The 16,241-nt window shown below is 42.8% G+C and overlaps 1 protein-coding gene across 2 annotated transcripts in view; it reads left to right on the forward strand.

Moving 5' to 3' along the window:
• The window catches only part of LOC144771921 (uncharacterized), a 229,990-nt gene extending 214,065 nt beyond the window's left edge, over window positions 1-15,925 (forward strand). The window contains exons 10-11 of one of the 2 annotated variants that reach the window (XM_078656160.1): window positions 9,632-9,752; window positions 14,153-15,925. In XM_078656160.1, the coding sequence (XP_078512286.1) occupies window positions 9,632-9,752; window positions 14,153-14,404 (373 nt within the window). In that variant the 3' untranslated portion in view covers window positions 14,405-15,925. The remainder of the gene's footprint in view (window positions 1-9,631; window positions 9,753-14,152) is intronic. The other variant, XM_078656164.1, reaches the window with a different exon arrangement.
• The last annotated feature ends 316 nt before the right edge of the window (window positions 15,926-16,241 follow it).

Raw genomic sequence — 16,241 nt, forward strand, 5'->3', positions numbered from 1 at the left:
ATGGTCACCGGGTGGATCCCCAATATGTACCCTTTGTCAAGGGGGTGACCAGAACATTGAGCACCTCCTATTTGCATGCCCTAGCCCTAATGTAGTAACAGCACGGTCAAGATATCTAGAGCCCATATACTGCAAATGTAGAATTTCAACAGTAAAGGAACTATTATTGGTGTGTAAACACCCAACAAATGAATTTGTATTTTATAACTTCTATAAATTTTTAAAATCCTTTTTAACACTGTATTAATTTGTAATTAATTTTCTCCTTGTAAATTGTTTTATACAATATTTGTGGTCCTCAGTTGAGTACCAAAACAAATAAAAACTTTTGACTTTGTGACTTTGTGGTCCAGCTGTAGATACAATCCTGGACAAAATGAAAAAAGACACTGATACGGCTAAGTCTGTGGGAGCCTTACAGTCCCAACAACATAGAGGCTCCTTTCGTCGCTCCAATTACAGAGGTGCGGCAAGGGGTAACTCATCACAGCAGACCACAAACTACAAGGGGAATACGCAAACCACCTACAATAAAAACAATAGAGGTGGATACCGCGGCAATAACAACAAAGGCAGAGGACGAGGGAATAATACCACCAGATCCTCTACCAACACAAAACAGTGACTTCTTAGCGCTACCCCCAGACCATACAACACCAGTCGGGGGACGATTACAGCAGTTCCTATCAGTCTGGCAAAACATCACTACAGACAAGTGGGTAAGGAAAATTATCCAGGATGGCTGTTGCCTAGAGCTAACCTCCACACCACCCAACATACCACCAAGACACCGTCCTATGTCTGTAGAACACCTAAACTTATTGCAGCAAGAAGTCATCAGCATGCTGCAAAAAGGGGCCATAGAACTTGTACCATTAGAACATCAAGGTACAGAAGTATACTCACTATACTTCCTCATCCCCAAAAAGGACGGGTCTCTCAGGCCAATATTGGACCTCAGGCCCCTAAATCAATACATTTTATCAGAGCATTTTCATATGCTCACTCTACAACAAGTCTTACCACTGCTGCAACAAGGAGACTTCCTCGCAACTTTGGACCTCAAAGACGCATACTTCCATATACCGATACATCCTGCTCACAGGAAATATCTCAGGTTCACAATACTAAATCAACATTACCAATTCAAAGTCCTTCCATTTGGTGTAACAACAGCCCCGAGGGTGTTCACTAAATGCCTAGCGACAGTTGCTGCACATTTAAGAAGACAACATATTCACGTCTATCCGTACCTGGACGACTGGCTAATACAAGCAAAGTCGGCCCAGCAATGTGCCAGCCACATGTCCCAAACCATTCGCCTCCTGCACAGTCTAGGCTTCATGTTGAACTACCAAAAATCTCACCTTCAGCTATCCCATGTACAGCAGTACCTGGGAGCAACAATAAATACTCTAGCAGCAAAAGCATACCCAAACACTGCAAGAATAAACAGTATGCAGCTACTGATCCAAAAGTTCAAGCCCCAACACTCGCTCTCTGCCCAAGTGTTTATGCAACTCATAGGCATGATGGCTTTGTGCATCTTCATAGTCCCTCACGCGAGACTACACATGCGTCCACTACAAGAGTGCTTAGCACGGCAGTGGAACCAGGCTCAAGGACAATTGAAAGACCTAGTGTTGGTGACCAGTCGTGCATACAACTCTCTGCATTGGTGGAATCCACAAAACCTTTGCAAGGGACGACTGTTCCAAGAGCCTGTACCACAAATAGTGTTGACAACGGACGCATGCCTGATAGGATGGGGAGCCCATGTCCTTCAGTACACAGTGCAGGGCCTATGGACAACACAACAGAAGAAAATGCACATGAACTTGCTAGAGAGGATGGCACTTTTTCTGTCAATGAAAGCGTTCAAAGTACATTTATGCAACAAAACTGTGTTGATCCGGACGGACAACATGACAGCAATGTACTACATACAGAAACAGGGAGGAACGCACTCTCCACAGCTATCCGATCTAGCCCAAAGCATGTGGAAGTGGGCCATTCAAAGAAAATTTTTTCTCATGGCGGAACACCTCCCAGGCAAGGACAACCAAATAGCGGATCTGCTCAGCAGACACAGCCAACAGATGCACGAGTGGGAGATTCATCCCACAGTGCTACAATCATACTTCCAACAGTGCGGACAACCAGAGATAGACCTGTTCGCCACAAGGGAAAATGCAAAATGCCAGTACTTTGCCGCCAGGTTTCCACATCCGCAGTCGCAGGGCAATGCGATATGGATGAACTGGTCAGGCAGATTTGCGTACGCTTTTCCCCCAGCACCGTTAATACCGCTAGTGGCACGCAAACTACGCCAGCATTCACTGACACTAATCCTGGTTGCTCCAACATGGGCGAGACTACCATGGTACACAACTTTCCCAGAACTTTCCGTGGTGCCTCATCAAAGACTGCGGCTAACACCCACTCTTCTCACTCAGAGCCATGGAGACATACAGCACCCAGATTCGCAACAACTGAACCTTGCAATCTGGCTCCTGAAGTCTTAGAGTTTGGGTACATAAACTTACCTCCTGACTGTATGAACATTATCAAAGAGGCAACAAAACCTACTACCAGAGCTTGTTACGCTGCAAAGTGGAAGCGTTTTGTCATTTACTGTAATAACAATGACATAAACCCACTAGATGCTTCAACGCAAAATATAATTTGCTATCTTTTGCACCTACATCGTTGCAATCTAGCTTATTCATCTATAAGAATACACTTAGCTGCCATTGCAGCTTATCTTCAGAACAGACAGCATCTTTCGCTGTTTAGAGTACCTGCAATTAAAGCATTCATGGAGGGACTCAAACGAATAATCCCCCCAAAACACCCACCTTAACCTGTCTGGAACCTAAACATCGTTTTAACCAGACTAATGGGACCACCATTTGAACCATTGCATTCATGTGAATTACAATTTTTGACATGGAAGGTGGCTTTTCTTGTAGCAATTACTTTGCTTAGAAGAGTTAGCGAGCTGCAAGCCCTAACTATTCAAGAGCCATTCATCCAAATACATGCAAATAGGGTAGTTCTTAGAATAAACCCTAAATTTATGCCCAAGGTGGTATCCCATTTCCATATCAATCAGACAATAGAACTGCCAGTGTTTTTTCCAAATCCACAGTCAGTACCTGAAAGAGCTCTACACACACTAGATGTCAAGAGAGCACTTCTATACTACATTGATAGAACTAAGGATTTTAGAAATACTAAACAGTTGTTTGTTGCCTTTTCACCACAACACAAAGGCAACCCCATTTCAAAATCTGGGTTAGCCAGATGGATAGTTTTGCAGCGTGAATCTTTCTGGATTCACTATGCTGTGCATATTCCGCAATCTGGTGGTTGGGTCCGGAATCTTAGTCTTTTTTCTTTTTTTTTTTTGTCGTAGCCCAGGTGGGCGTCGACGTCCCACCATTTGGTGTCCTTTCGGTGACGTCGGCGTGCTTCCGGCGGAAGCTACCACCCTTGGGCGCCATCTTCAGATTCTTTTTTCCGCCGTTGGGTCTGGATCGTCGCGTGAAGCTCCAGAAGTTTTGGAGGAGGAAAGAAGAAAATACAGCAGAAATTCACAGGTGAAGACCTAAGAACATCGACAGAAGAGGACCTTTAGTGAGGAGACGACGAAGAAAGGAGCGAACTTCGAAATCTTCGACCTCCTTGAAGGAATGCGCACACAGGGGGCCCCCTGAGCGCAGGGATGTACAAGACGCCGTTTAAATTCTGCAAGAACTGCCACCACAAGTTCGCACAGAAGGACCAGCACCCAGTCTGCAACCTCTGCCTGCCAATCGACCACGAAAGCAGAGACTGCAACGCCTGCTCCGTCTTCAAGCCGAAGACACTCCGAATTCGAGAAGGACAGAGGACGGCTCACCACACGATGCAGGGCAAGGGCCAAGCCCCGACGCTCTATGACCTTGGCCTCTCCACCGACGATGAGGACAACATCGCCGAAGGACCAGATGACTTCACGGTCGCTGAGACCGATAAGAGTACGCCTGATAAGGTAGGAGAGTCTACGACCCCGAAAACTCCCACAGGGCCTCGAAAACCTGAGGCAGACTCTCGAAAGTCAGAGCACAGAGCCTCGAAAGGAGCACCGGCGCCGAGCAAATCGATGACCGAAGCTGCATCCTCCGAAAAAGAGCCCAGCGGATCCTCCGAGAAGGACTCCGGGAGGCAGAAGACCAGCGAAAAGCAAAGGTCATCGAAGCAAGCCCCCGAAAAAGGGCCTTCGACTTCGACGTCGAAAGAAAAAGAGCCGAAGAAAGCTTCGTCATCGACGACGACGCCGAAAAGGGCGGCCGAAACGCTCGGCGACGAACAGGCCACAGAAATGCAGAGAAAAAAGAGAAGGCTCGAGGCCGAAATGGAGAACATCCTTCAGAGAAAGAAGGACTTCGACGAAAAAATGAAAAGTTACAAGATTCTCCCGAAGCCGGCACAGACCGTCGCAGAGGTACAGGAGATCGAAGAGTTCGACATCGAAGAGCCGCCGAAAACTCCGGAACCTTCGGAGCACGAAGAGGAGGAGGACCTCTACTACACGGAGGGGGATTACGGGGAACAGCAGTCAAGCTACGGTTCAGGTTCCTCGACGGCCCAAGACCAGGAATGGCAGGACATCGAGGCCGAAAACCCAGAGGAGGCGGTAGAAACATACCCCTCGAGGCCTTCGCCACCGGATGACATTGGGGCATACAATGAGGTGGTAAGAAAGGCGGCAACAGCTTATGGAATTAAGCTGGAAGAGGAGAAGCCAAAAGCAGACTTCCTGCTCGAGACACTGCTCCCCATACAGACAAGGAGCCAGTTCCTGCCCATGCTCAAGAGTATCACGGCCCAGGGAAAGGAGGCCTTCAAGGACCCGGCTACATGCAGATCTGTAACGCCGAGGACCGAGAAGAAGTACAAATTCTCCTCCGAAGACCCAGCTTACATCAAGGGTTCCGTCACAGCGGATTCTATCATCGCTGCAACGGCCAGGAAAAGGGCAAACGTCCCAACAACGTCCGGACCCCCACCTGACAAAGAAAGCAGGAGGATGGACCTAACGGGCAGGAAGATTGAGAGGAACGCTGCAACGCACTGGCGGATGGCGAATGCCAACGCCCTCCTGAATAGGCATCAATACCAGCACTGGGAGGAGATGGGACAGTTGCTCAAACACCTCCCGGAACAATACAGTGACAGAGGAGCACACCTGGTAGAGGAAGGGAAGAGCATCGCCAACTCATGCCTGAAGACAGGCTTGGACGGGGCAGAAACATCCAGCAGACTGATGGCTATAGGCATCACTGAAAGAAGGCAAGCATGGCTCAGGATCTCAGGATTCAAGGCTGAAGTCCAGAACAACATCCTGAACACACCCTTCAGCGGTGAAACATTGTTCGGAGCCCCAGTTGATGATAAGCTCACCCAACTGAAGAAGGACAACGAGACGGCAAGGTCCATGGGAGCCCTGCAGTTCAGAGGGATGAGAAGGGGCACTCCGTCGCGGAGGCCGAACGGCAGAGGTGGAAGCCAGCGAGGAGATTCTCACCAGAGTTTCCACCAGGGGCAACAGAGTGACAGCCAAGGCCACCAGGGGCAGCAGAGGCAAAACTGGAACTACCAAGGCAGGGGCCAGTCCTTTCGATCGAGAGGAAATGGATGGGGCCAGAGAAGAAGAGGCGGCGAACAGCCCCCCTCTAAGTGACTTCACACGAGAGAAGGTGCTCTACCACCCACACCCTCTGGGGGAGGAGCACAGGAAAACAAAGAGGAGAGGGCTACACGGACAAGACACAAAGGAACATGCAACTCCGGTAGGAGGAAGATTGAGATTTTTTCTCCAGGAGTGGAGAAAAATAACAGACAAGTGGATACTCAATTTTATGCAGTTCGGGTACTGCATAGAGTTGGAAAAAAGGCCACCAAACAGAAAACCAAAGAAAAGACAGCACTCAGGAAGAGAGCTGCAACTACTGCAAGAGGAAGCCCAAGAACTCCTCCTCAAAGCGGCCATAGAACGGGTCCCCTTCAAAGAACGGAACATGGGAGTGTACTCAAACTACTTCCTAGTGCCAAAGGTGGACGAAAGCCTAAGACCCATCCTGGATCTACGGTTCCTGAACAAATACGTCAAAACTCAAAAATTCAAAATGATGTCCCTACAAGAGGTCATTCCTCAGATAAAAGCAGGGGACTTCTTGTCTACCATAGACCTCAAAGATGCATACCTGCACATCCCCATGAACAAGCAGCACAAGCACATGCTAAGGTTCACTGTAAACAAGGATCACTACCAATTCACGACCCTAGCTTTTGGCCTAAAGTCCGCACCAAGGGTGTTCACCAAATGCCTTGCGGCAGTGGCCGCACACCTAAGGAGAAAGGGGATACACGTGTACCCCTACCTCGACGACTGGCTGGTGAAGGCAAACTGCTACAGGACATGCAAAGGGCATGCAGAACAGGTGACAGGAACGCTAGCAAACCTGGGTTTCTCCATACACTGGGGCAAAAGCTCGATGGAACCAGAGCAGGTGAAGATCTTCCTGGGAGCCCAGATCGACACCATACAATGCAGAGTCTTACCGAGCGAAAAGAGAACGCTCAGCCTACTGAGGGAGAAACGTCACTACCAGAAGGGGCGATCTCTGACAGTGAGGACTGTGAGCAATGGCGCAGGGGCCACCCCACAAGTTCTCAAAAAGAAGAGACCTACTCTCCATGGAAAACGGAGGAATCCTACACCCAGAGCCAGAGAGCCTCAACCTCTCAGCCTGGCTCCTGAGGACTTAGAATTTGCACACCTGAAACTACCAGAGAGCACCCTGCGGGTACTGCGAGAGGCAAGAAGGCCCAGCACACGCAAGTGCTATGGGGAAAAGTGGAAAAGATTCACTCAATGGTGTTGCAAGAAACAACTCCAAAGGAGACTGACCAAGGAGTCCACGGTGCTAAGGTACCTCACACACCTAATCAAGGCAAAGCTAAGCTCATCCTCACTGAGAGTGCACCTAGCAGCGATTGTGGCATACACAAGAGGAGAAACAGGGAGAAGCTTCTTCACATCTCAAGTCGTGAAAAGATTCCTGGAAGGGGCTAAAAGAATAGCGCCGCCAAAGAGAATGCCGCCACCTGCCTGGAACTTAAACGTGGTACTGACGGAGCTCATGAAAGCACCCTTCGAACCCATCCACAAAGCATCACTGCAAATGTTGACAATGAAGATGGCCTTCCTGGTGGCGATTACCTCACTACGAAGGGTGAGCGAACTGCAGGCACTCACACTGCAGGAACCCTACATCCAGATACACAGTGACAGGGTCGTGATGAGAACTGACCCACACTTCATGCCAAAGGTGGTGTCAAGGTTCCACATGAATCAGAGTATTCAGATCCCTAGCTTCTTCCAAAACCCCACTACAAGCGCTGAGAGGTCGCTCCACACCCTAGACGCAAGAAGGGCTGTGATGCACTACATTGAAAGAACGAAGGACCACAGGAAGACGAAACAGTTCTTCGTGTCCTTCGCTAACAGTTACATGGGCAAACCAGTTACGAAAAACACCATAGCCCGATGGATCGCACAGACAATTCAGTTCTGCCACAAGCAAGCTGGCCAGGAGCTAACAGGAGGGGCACGAGCCCACTCCACCAGGAAGAAAGGAGCAACAATTGCCTTCCTGGCCAACACACCGATTCAGGATATATGCCTGGCGGCAACATGGGCTTCAGTACACACTTTCACGAAGCACTACTGCGTGGATGTACAGATGAACAAGGAAGCACAAGTGGGACAAAAAGTGCTTCAACATATTTTTTGCGATTCCTTAAATGCAATATAAGAAGCACCAAAAAAGTGCAATTTGGCCTTAAGGAATCGCAAATTACCACCGACTTCAAGTTGGTGGTAATTTGCGATTTCTTTGAAAAATGCACTTTTTTGCATTTTTCAAAGTGCAATGTGAAGCACATACATGCCCTTAGGGCATGTATGTGCGCCACATGTGCACCCATGCCAATTTCAGGGGTGCAACAGGGTGTCCTTTTGACACCCCTGCACCCTTGAAATTGCATTCTCAATTTGCGATTCGCTAATTGCTAACCGCAAATTGAGATGGTCTTCCCAGTCATTTCTATGGGCCTCTAGGCCCATAGGAATGAATGGGGAGGTAATCCTTAATTGCGAATCGCAATTTGCAATTGGCAATTAAGAAATATGTAGGATTCGCAAAATTTATTGCAAATCCTACATACATAGCATTTTGCGATTCTCAAATAGCGATTTGCAAAAAATCGCTATTTGAGAATCGCAAAATGACTTTTTGATACATTTGGCCCTTTGCTATTTAACTACATATCTGTTTTTCTTGCCATAGAATTAGAGCTAACATTGCATAGCCTCCAACACTGGCTGCTGTTGTAGTTCTTAATTTATATTCAGTAGGATCTGTATTATAAACAGTGGTCTTAATTTAGGTTAAATTAAAGGCACTTGGAAGATTAAGACTAAATACCTAGAAAGAGGCCCTATTGGGAGTAGTTTAGCATAAATTACTCAGGAAAATTTCCCTAAAGGTTTTTCAGTGTCTCTGCCATAGACAGTTTGAGGTTTCTGCTAACTGAAAGAATAGCAATGGAAATCTATTGTATGAACTGACTATCAAAGCTGTAGAGGTTTTAGATTCTTCATTGTTTCCACGTGACCATATTCACTGATTTTTGCAGAATTGCCTGTGTCAAGCATGTTACGTTTATTATGGATCATTTTCAACAACTTGCTTTTACAAAGCATTTTTAAATCCCATAATCCTTTACAACGCAGCATTTATTTCCCATGTGTTGTAATTGAACATGCAATGCAAAAAAGGGGTTGAAATTGATCCCTAATAAAAGTGTACCTAGGTTTTTTTTTTTTTGCAGGATTCCATTTCTCATTGTGCCTAATTAACTTACCTATACTAGATGTCAGTAACAGTAAATTAATGGCACAGCAGAGCTTACTGATTCTGAAAGCCATATTTTCTAAAGAAACATTGTTCGCAACATAATTAACACATATAACGCAGTGTCTCAATACTGCAAAATGCATATATGTAACTATATAAAAATGGCAGTGAGTAGAGAATATTAAATACTCTTAATGTTAAGGTGCAGTCAAGGAAATAAGACAATGCAATGGTTCGGTATAACACTGCCTGTGATTGTAGATTATGAAAAGCTCTATCCAGTTTCCTTTGCAGTGTTCTAATTTAATATAAACGAATATGTTTAATTCAGCACAAAGACAATATTTGACAAAAATAGTTGACAATGCAACAAAATGTATGTCAATATAGAAGTATATTCTTTTGAAAAAAAATCCTGATCTTAGTTCTATCAAAAAGATTCATTTTGAAAATATACAAAAATGTATTTCTTTTAATATTTAAAAGAAAAAAATCTTTAAACGGTGATGTGTTCTTTCTGTAAGCATTGTAATTGTTGTTTAAATTCAAGTGTATTTAAATGCAATGTAAACTATTTGCGATGTAAAAAACATGTCATTGAAAGTTACTTTGTTTTCTTTGTAATGATTGATATCTCCTGTGTCATGTATCCTATTTCACAGCTCAGAGAAGTTGATTCGACGATGTTGGAGGGAGGTTTTTGGTCTACTTGGGATCTTTGCTAATCTGGTGACTGTTTTTCTTATTGAATTAATCACCTTTCTAAGCAAATCCATTTTCCAGGTAAGTTTGTGACTTCATTATCAAAATTAAGTAGAACTGTAGTAACTGAGGGTGATGATGGCATTGGTACACAAAGTACGTTCTATCTTATGGGGATAGAGGGCTCATGGAACAGCAAGCGTGTTCGGTATCTCATTTACAAACCTATTTCTTTATTTTTCAGTTTTGCATGTCAGCCTTGTTGAGTGTATAAATTAAAACTACTAGAAATCTCATGAATTCATGAGACAGATGTGTAACATTTAATCTCTATTTCATACTATCTCATTAATTAGCCTTTGGCAGGGTTTTTGAATAAGCTGATCTGAAGGTAGCACTTTACATTAAAAAATATTCATTAGATATGTTTAATCACTGCTGATTTTTCAGTCATTTTATCTGGGATTCATGCTAACCTACTGTGCATATAGTGTCTTCATCAATTTCTATTATTTGTTTTCATTTTGTTTTTTCCGTCCACCTATTGTGAATTTCTGCACTAGTTGAGTAAAGGTCCCTACTGCCTAACTGACATGGAAATTGGGACTAAAGAATGCCTCTTTATCTTAAAGCAGAATCCTTTTCATTTCAAAGCTCAGACATGTGCTGCCTTGCCTGTATCTTGTCCTATTCCTCCCCCTCCTGCCTTCCCTCATTCATTCCTAATCACAAGATCACAGTACTTTCCCCAGTCTCAACTTTTTTTTTATATAACATAGATCGTAGTGGTCCCAGTTTTCCAGCGTGAAACTATTCTAGATTGACATGCAGAGAATTTCCCTGCCATCTAGAGGTTCGACCCAGAAAATGTTTTCTAAAGAAAACAAATACATTTTTGTGGTCGGCCGTAGGTAGAGTACGTAGGACTCCCAGTGATGTCTACCATAAGCCCACTCTGCCTGGGCTACTCTCTTCAGAGTATTTTTTTGTCATGGGGATGGACTTCATCTCTACAGGCCTACACATGGATTGGTTGCAGTCAACTTGGCCTGATCACCTATATGATTTTAGTTAATTATCTAGAGAACATTCATGAGTGAATTATAATTGTTGACTAATATCTTGGGACAAATGCTCCTGAGGAGCTCTGTCATTTGATCTGAATCAAAGGTTAGTAGAGTAGACCTCAATTCACATAAGGTCCAGGCCTGATACTCTCTGGGCAGACCTGTTCAACCTAGAATTTACATCCACAATTAGTGAATAGCCTATTTCTGCAAATGAATTACATGGTGACTCTGAGGTTTACTGCTTGCCTAACAATGAGCTTTGTCCTGAGGATCCCTCAAATCTTAATATCTGGGCTTGCCCTAGAGCTCAAAATAATTAAAAAACTAAAACTCGGTTATATGCTTAAACCACTCCTGCCTAAACAACGACTTCCTTAATCACGAAGGCCAAACCACTACATTATTAACTACGAGTTCCTAAAGCACGAAAAATAGTCAATTTTCTCATTAGCCATTTTCACCACTCTGTTATTTTAAATACGCACGTTCAAGCTGTGCCCATCACCAATCAACATCAATTAGAGAAGTGACGAACAAAAATACTTCATCTTGCCTTGTAAACATTGAGTGCGTGCTTCACGCTGATCTGCAAGTCAGGTTTTTAGATCTCCAAGTCACCAGGAGCCTCGTCCGCATTGCAATGTCAACAACGAAAATGCTGTGCTTTTCATTGTAAGCACTCTCGGCTGAAGCCCCCAAGCTGTGACTTCAATCACTGAACGTGTCACAGTACAGTGTTAAATAAAAGCAATGTAATAGTAAAATGCCAGCCAATGTTTTCAACCAGTGAATTATTTTTTAGGATATTAACTTTATTTAGCTTTGCCCGTCTTCGCAAGCACTTCAAATGAGCCAAGGTATGCTGTATGCTTTACAGAGTTTAAAGGCAGATTAGAGACCTATCAGCCTCTCTGCTGAGCGGAGCAACTGCCAGACTCATTAAACGCTCCCCTACAAAACTAATGTGAACATGTAATTAAAGGGAGTGGGTTTTGATGCAGCCACCGGTAGTGCTTAGTATGATTTTCAAGCTGTTCTTTTTAATTACATTAGTGCCATCTACTGGCCAGTCACGAGGTCTTTTTTTCGTGGTTTAAAAAAGTCGTTGTTCAAGTAAGTCGTAGTTCAGGATGTCGTGGTTAAGGATGTCGTTGTTGTTTAAGATTCGTTGTTCAGGTCAGTCGTTTTTAAAACTTCGTTATAAAGGCTGTTTCCCGTATTGTCGGTGCAATATTACTGCACCAAATTTGCACTCAACTCAGAACAAGTCCCGTAGCTGTTTATGACTTCCATCATGCTTATCGGCAAAACAGATCACACAAAATACCCATCAGAACACTTCGGAAAGAAGAGCTCAGTTGAGATGTGCCTTGCAGAAGACAATCTCTACCTGCCGGACAAAGAACATGTTACACACTAAAGAGGCTTTCAAGCCGAGACCCCCAGCCTCAGTTCTCTGATACCATGAACATTTCATCAATTGAGGTTTTAGTTTCTGCTCTCCAGTAGAAATGCTAGAATGTCACAGATCGCACCCACACAAATGGCAGTGCTGCAAGGCATACTAATAAGAGAATGTAAACTAAGCCATTGGCAAAACATCCTACAAGGATCCGGAACTAATTTGGAATGCAGTAAACAAGGAAATTCCTCATTTGCCCCTAATACACCATAGAGGAAAACCAAAAATGAACTGAAGTATTGGCACCACGTTTTATTTTTATTTATTTAAGGCTAACCTCTGAGATTTTTAAGTCACTTTGCATGTGATCTTGTAATGCTTTGTCTTCTTTGGACTCATCTGAAAGACTCTAGGGCTAGGAAAAGCATTGTGAGACCCTTGAGTGCCCACATGTCTACCTTTGGAGTGTACACTAATCTATCATTAGAGAGTTTGCTATGAATTGCTCAGCCTTTCTAGATGTAGACGCCATCCTACCTCATGTTGCATACAACTGTTCTTTCCCTTGGGCAGATCTAGTCAAGTGTTACTCCTTCACTGGTTCCCATAATATGATATATATATTACTTTTTTTTTAATTGAAAATTCTGTCCTCATTTGACACTCAGAAAGCAGTTGAGTCACAAATGGGGGATTCCAGTGCTGCAACCCGTGTTATTTAAATTAGCCTAGGTTTCTGCAAGTGCAAACATTTTCCAGAATGAAAAGAGACTAAGGGGTGGTTTAGTGAGAGATGAGCATTGTTCTCAACCCAAATTGTTGCCAGAGTAGCCCTCATCCAACCTAGTTCCAGCCACACAAACGCATTTGCAGGGCGCCACATCAGCCGGAATGTGAAGCATAACACCCAGAGGGTTCGCCCAGAGAGGATCAGGTCTGCAGAGGTCGATCGCCTTGCTTGAAATTGTTGCTAGACTTTCAAAGAGTGAGAAAAGGAGATCAGGATTAAATGTGAAAATGTTTGCCAAGCAAAAGCACCCTTTGTAATTTATTGAAGTTTTCCCATTTGTAAGTACACAAAAAAGCTATCTATGAAAGTTTGTGAAATAATTAAAATTCTAAATTCACAATGTGTCTATGGCAGTTAAGAATGTGTGTGCAAACGGTGAAAAATTAAGAGTATCAGCATAGCCTTCATGGTGGACAGTAGGTGACAAATTGTGAAGATTACATGGGCCTTTTTTCACATTTTCTGCTGTCACTTTATATGTATAATTAGTGAAGCAAGGGTAATCAAGGTGTGCATATGTAAAACGGAGACCAGTTAAATACACCAAAACCATACATGTCTCCTATAAATATTAATTCTGTCTGTAGGTAATGGCAGATTTGTACATCAATCACTATATCCTCCATCAGTTCAATTTTAAACGGGGCTCAATGCCAAAGTGTCCTTGTAACACAAATTCATCTGCAAAATGTTTTAAAATACAAAAACATATTTTAATATTTAAAATGATTAATTGTTGGTTTCCGTGCAACTATGGACATCTATCTAACACGGGCATTCACAGCCAAACCATGGTATTTCGTTTTGCTCACATTAACACACATAGCTTATCTTCATAAAAAGCCCTCATGCAATTTTGATAGATTTTCACAGGAAGCCTATTTTTATAACTCAATTAGAACATTTCTAAACAACATACATTTAATGTAGTAGAAAATTAGTTGGGGGTTCCTGCCTACTTAAAGAGGCGTGTTAGTGTGACAAGTTTATTACCTCACTTGTAGATAGAGCACGTAGAGAATATCTACTATAACAAATGGTAGATTTATCCAACTTTGATATAGGGATATACACGTTATCTATATATATCATAATAATTATAGGTTGTAATAAAATACATAGGAAACATTTTTAGGGTAGTAAACTGACCATGCCACAGTCCATCAAATCATTTTCTTATCTTACCATAACCCTGTTTTACACACTTTTGTCTGTGCAGATGCTGGCAGTGGGAATGATGACGGCAGTAGGAGATCACATTATTAAGCCCTTCTTAGTGGCTTTGTTTAATAATATACTTCAACCTGTTTTGATTTTCCTGCTGAACATCTTGACCGGGCTACGGGATTTGACCTACCCATTCATCGATGTTCTGAACGGTGTCTGCCTTCAGTTTGCTATGATACTTCAAGCCTTCCGGTTGGTGGAAGTCCATACCAATCCGAGGCACCCTTATGACCTGAAGGTATAAAGCAGAAGAACTTTTTTAATCTTGATCTTTCCGACTTTGACTGTGGATCGCCCACTGATCCTTGAGAATGTCTTCATGCAGACTATGGACTGTACTGCACAACTTATTTTACACAGTGTTATATTTATTTATCTGTTTTCAGATATCATGAGCAATTTGTATATATTTGTGCTTTCGGTTTTTTAAATACAATATATTTTTTACTTTTCAACGTTTCTTTTTTCATGGTGTGAAGTGGTCCATTTTTGTATCAAACGCTTGTGTTTTTGAGTTTGGTGACATAGTTATTCATTTGACAAAATTGCCATGTTTCCATGTTTTTTTTCTGTTCAAATAGAAGTAGCTTGCTATGGTCTGTCAGATATGGCCTGACTGATCTACTCTTGGGAATTGTTCAACGTTTATGCTGTGTTTAAAAAAATGCAGCACAGTAATAAGATCAAATATCTGAAAATGTTTAATATCTATTCATTATTTAATAGGTAGATTTGTTAAGTGTTGACCTATTGAATTCAGGTATTTAAATGCTGTTGAACAGCAGGTCTTAAACAATTGATACAAATCTGGAGCATAGTAATGCCTTTTAATCTCTTGAATGCACAAAAGAAGGCCAAATTAAAACAAATGATAAATGATGATCAGTAAAAGAAATGTGTTTTGTGTACTTACAAGAGCATTGGTCAGCAAGAGAAAACGTTTTACTAAATTGAAATGAAAGTAGTATGAATCACCCTGTGAAGTATTTTTTCCTGGTCTTACTCACCGGGCGCTTAGATTAGAAAATGCTACTTTATGGATATTGCTTTCCAAATGGACAACATCAAAGCAAATCGGTTTTAGGTCTCCCAGCTTTCTGATATAATCCATATACATTATATTGTCTGTCTTCAGTAGTACGGGGAGGAATGCTTGAAGGACCAGCCAAATAGCCTTTAGCTTCATTGTGTTGACTTGACTTAAGTGACATAGATGTTTCGTGTTGCTGATGTAGGTTGCCTTAACTTTATGGATGCCTCTACCTCTCCCACTTCCTGTAAAAGTTGAGGATGGATAAAGCATCTCACCAACGGTTTGCATTTTCCTCACTAGATGCTTTTTTTGTTTTTTTAAATTGCATGTTGTTTTTTGGCACTAATAAAGTGTATTGCCTGGAAAATATAAGGTAACATCAAAACTAGTAGAGAGGCTGGTGTAATGAAATGGTGATGCCAATCTCTATACTCCAATGCATTAAGCTTCTTCTTCTGTCACGGTAATACTAGTCAACCATCCGAATGATATTTTATACTGTTTGATCATGGCTGCCACAAACGTTATTGATATTTGAACGTCTTCCACTTTAGAGAAAACCTTAACTCGTGATACAGATTAACCATGCTTTGCAGAAGTCGTGTTCTCAGCGTGACGGCAACCACCAAATTCCTTGGGTAAAAATATGGGTGCTTTATTTTTGGTTTTTCAAAATTATATTTATTGAATTTTGTTTGCACAATAATAAAGCACAAGCAAGATATAACACTTTCCAGCAGTCATCGGATATGGTTTACGTGTGGCTATTTGGTAGTTACAGAAACGTTCAGGAGATCCATCCGTAATGACATGAGCTGTAGCTCTCTTGTATTACCTGTAAAGCTGAACTTGGTCTATATCAGGCTCAGAAGCGAGATTCAACAGAATAAGGGCTTGAGTATCAGTCATCTGGATAACCGAATATACATCCTGCACAAATCGGAGGAGGTGACTGTATCTCAGCCCACGGCATCCTGTATCTTTCTTTGATTGAGGCGTAACAGTGTATGCACAATTTTCAATAACGAAATTGTACAGTATATTACAG

This window comes from Lissotriton helveticus, chromosome 1_1, assembly GCF_964261635.1.
Source record: "Lissotriton helveticus chromosome 1_1, aLisHel1.1, whole genome shotgun sequence".
NCBI lineage: Eukaryota > Metazoa > Chordata > Amphibia > Caudata > Salamandridae > Lissotriton > Lissotriton helveticus.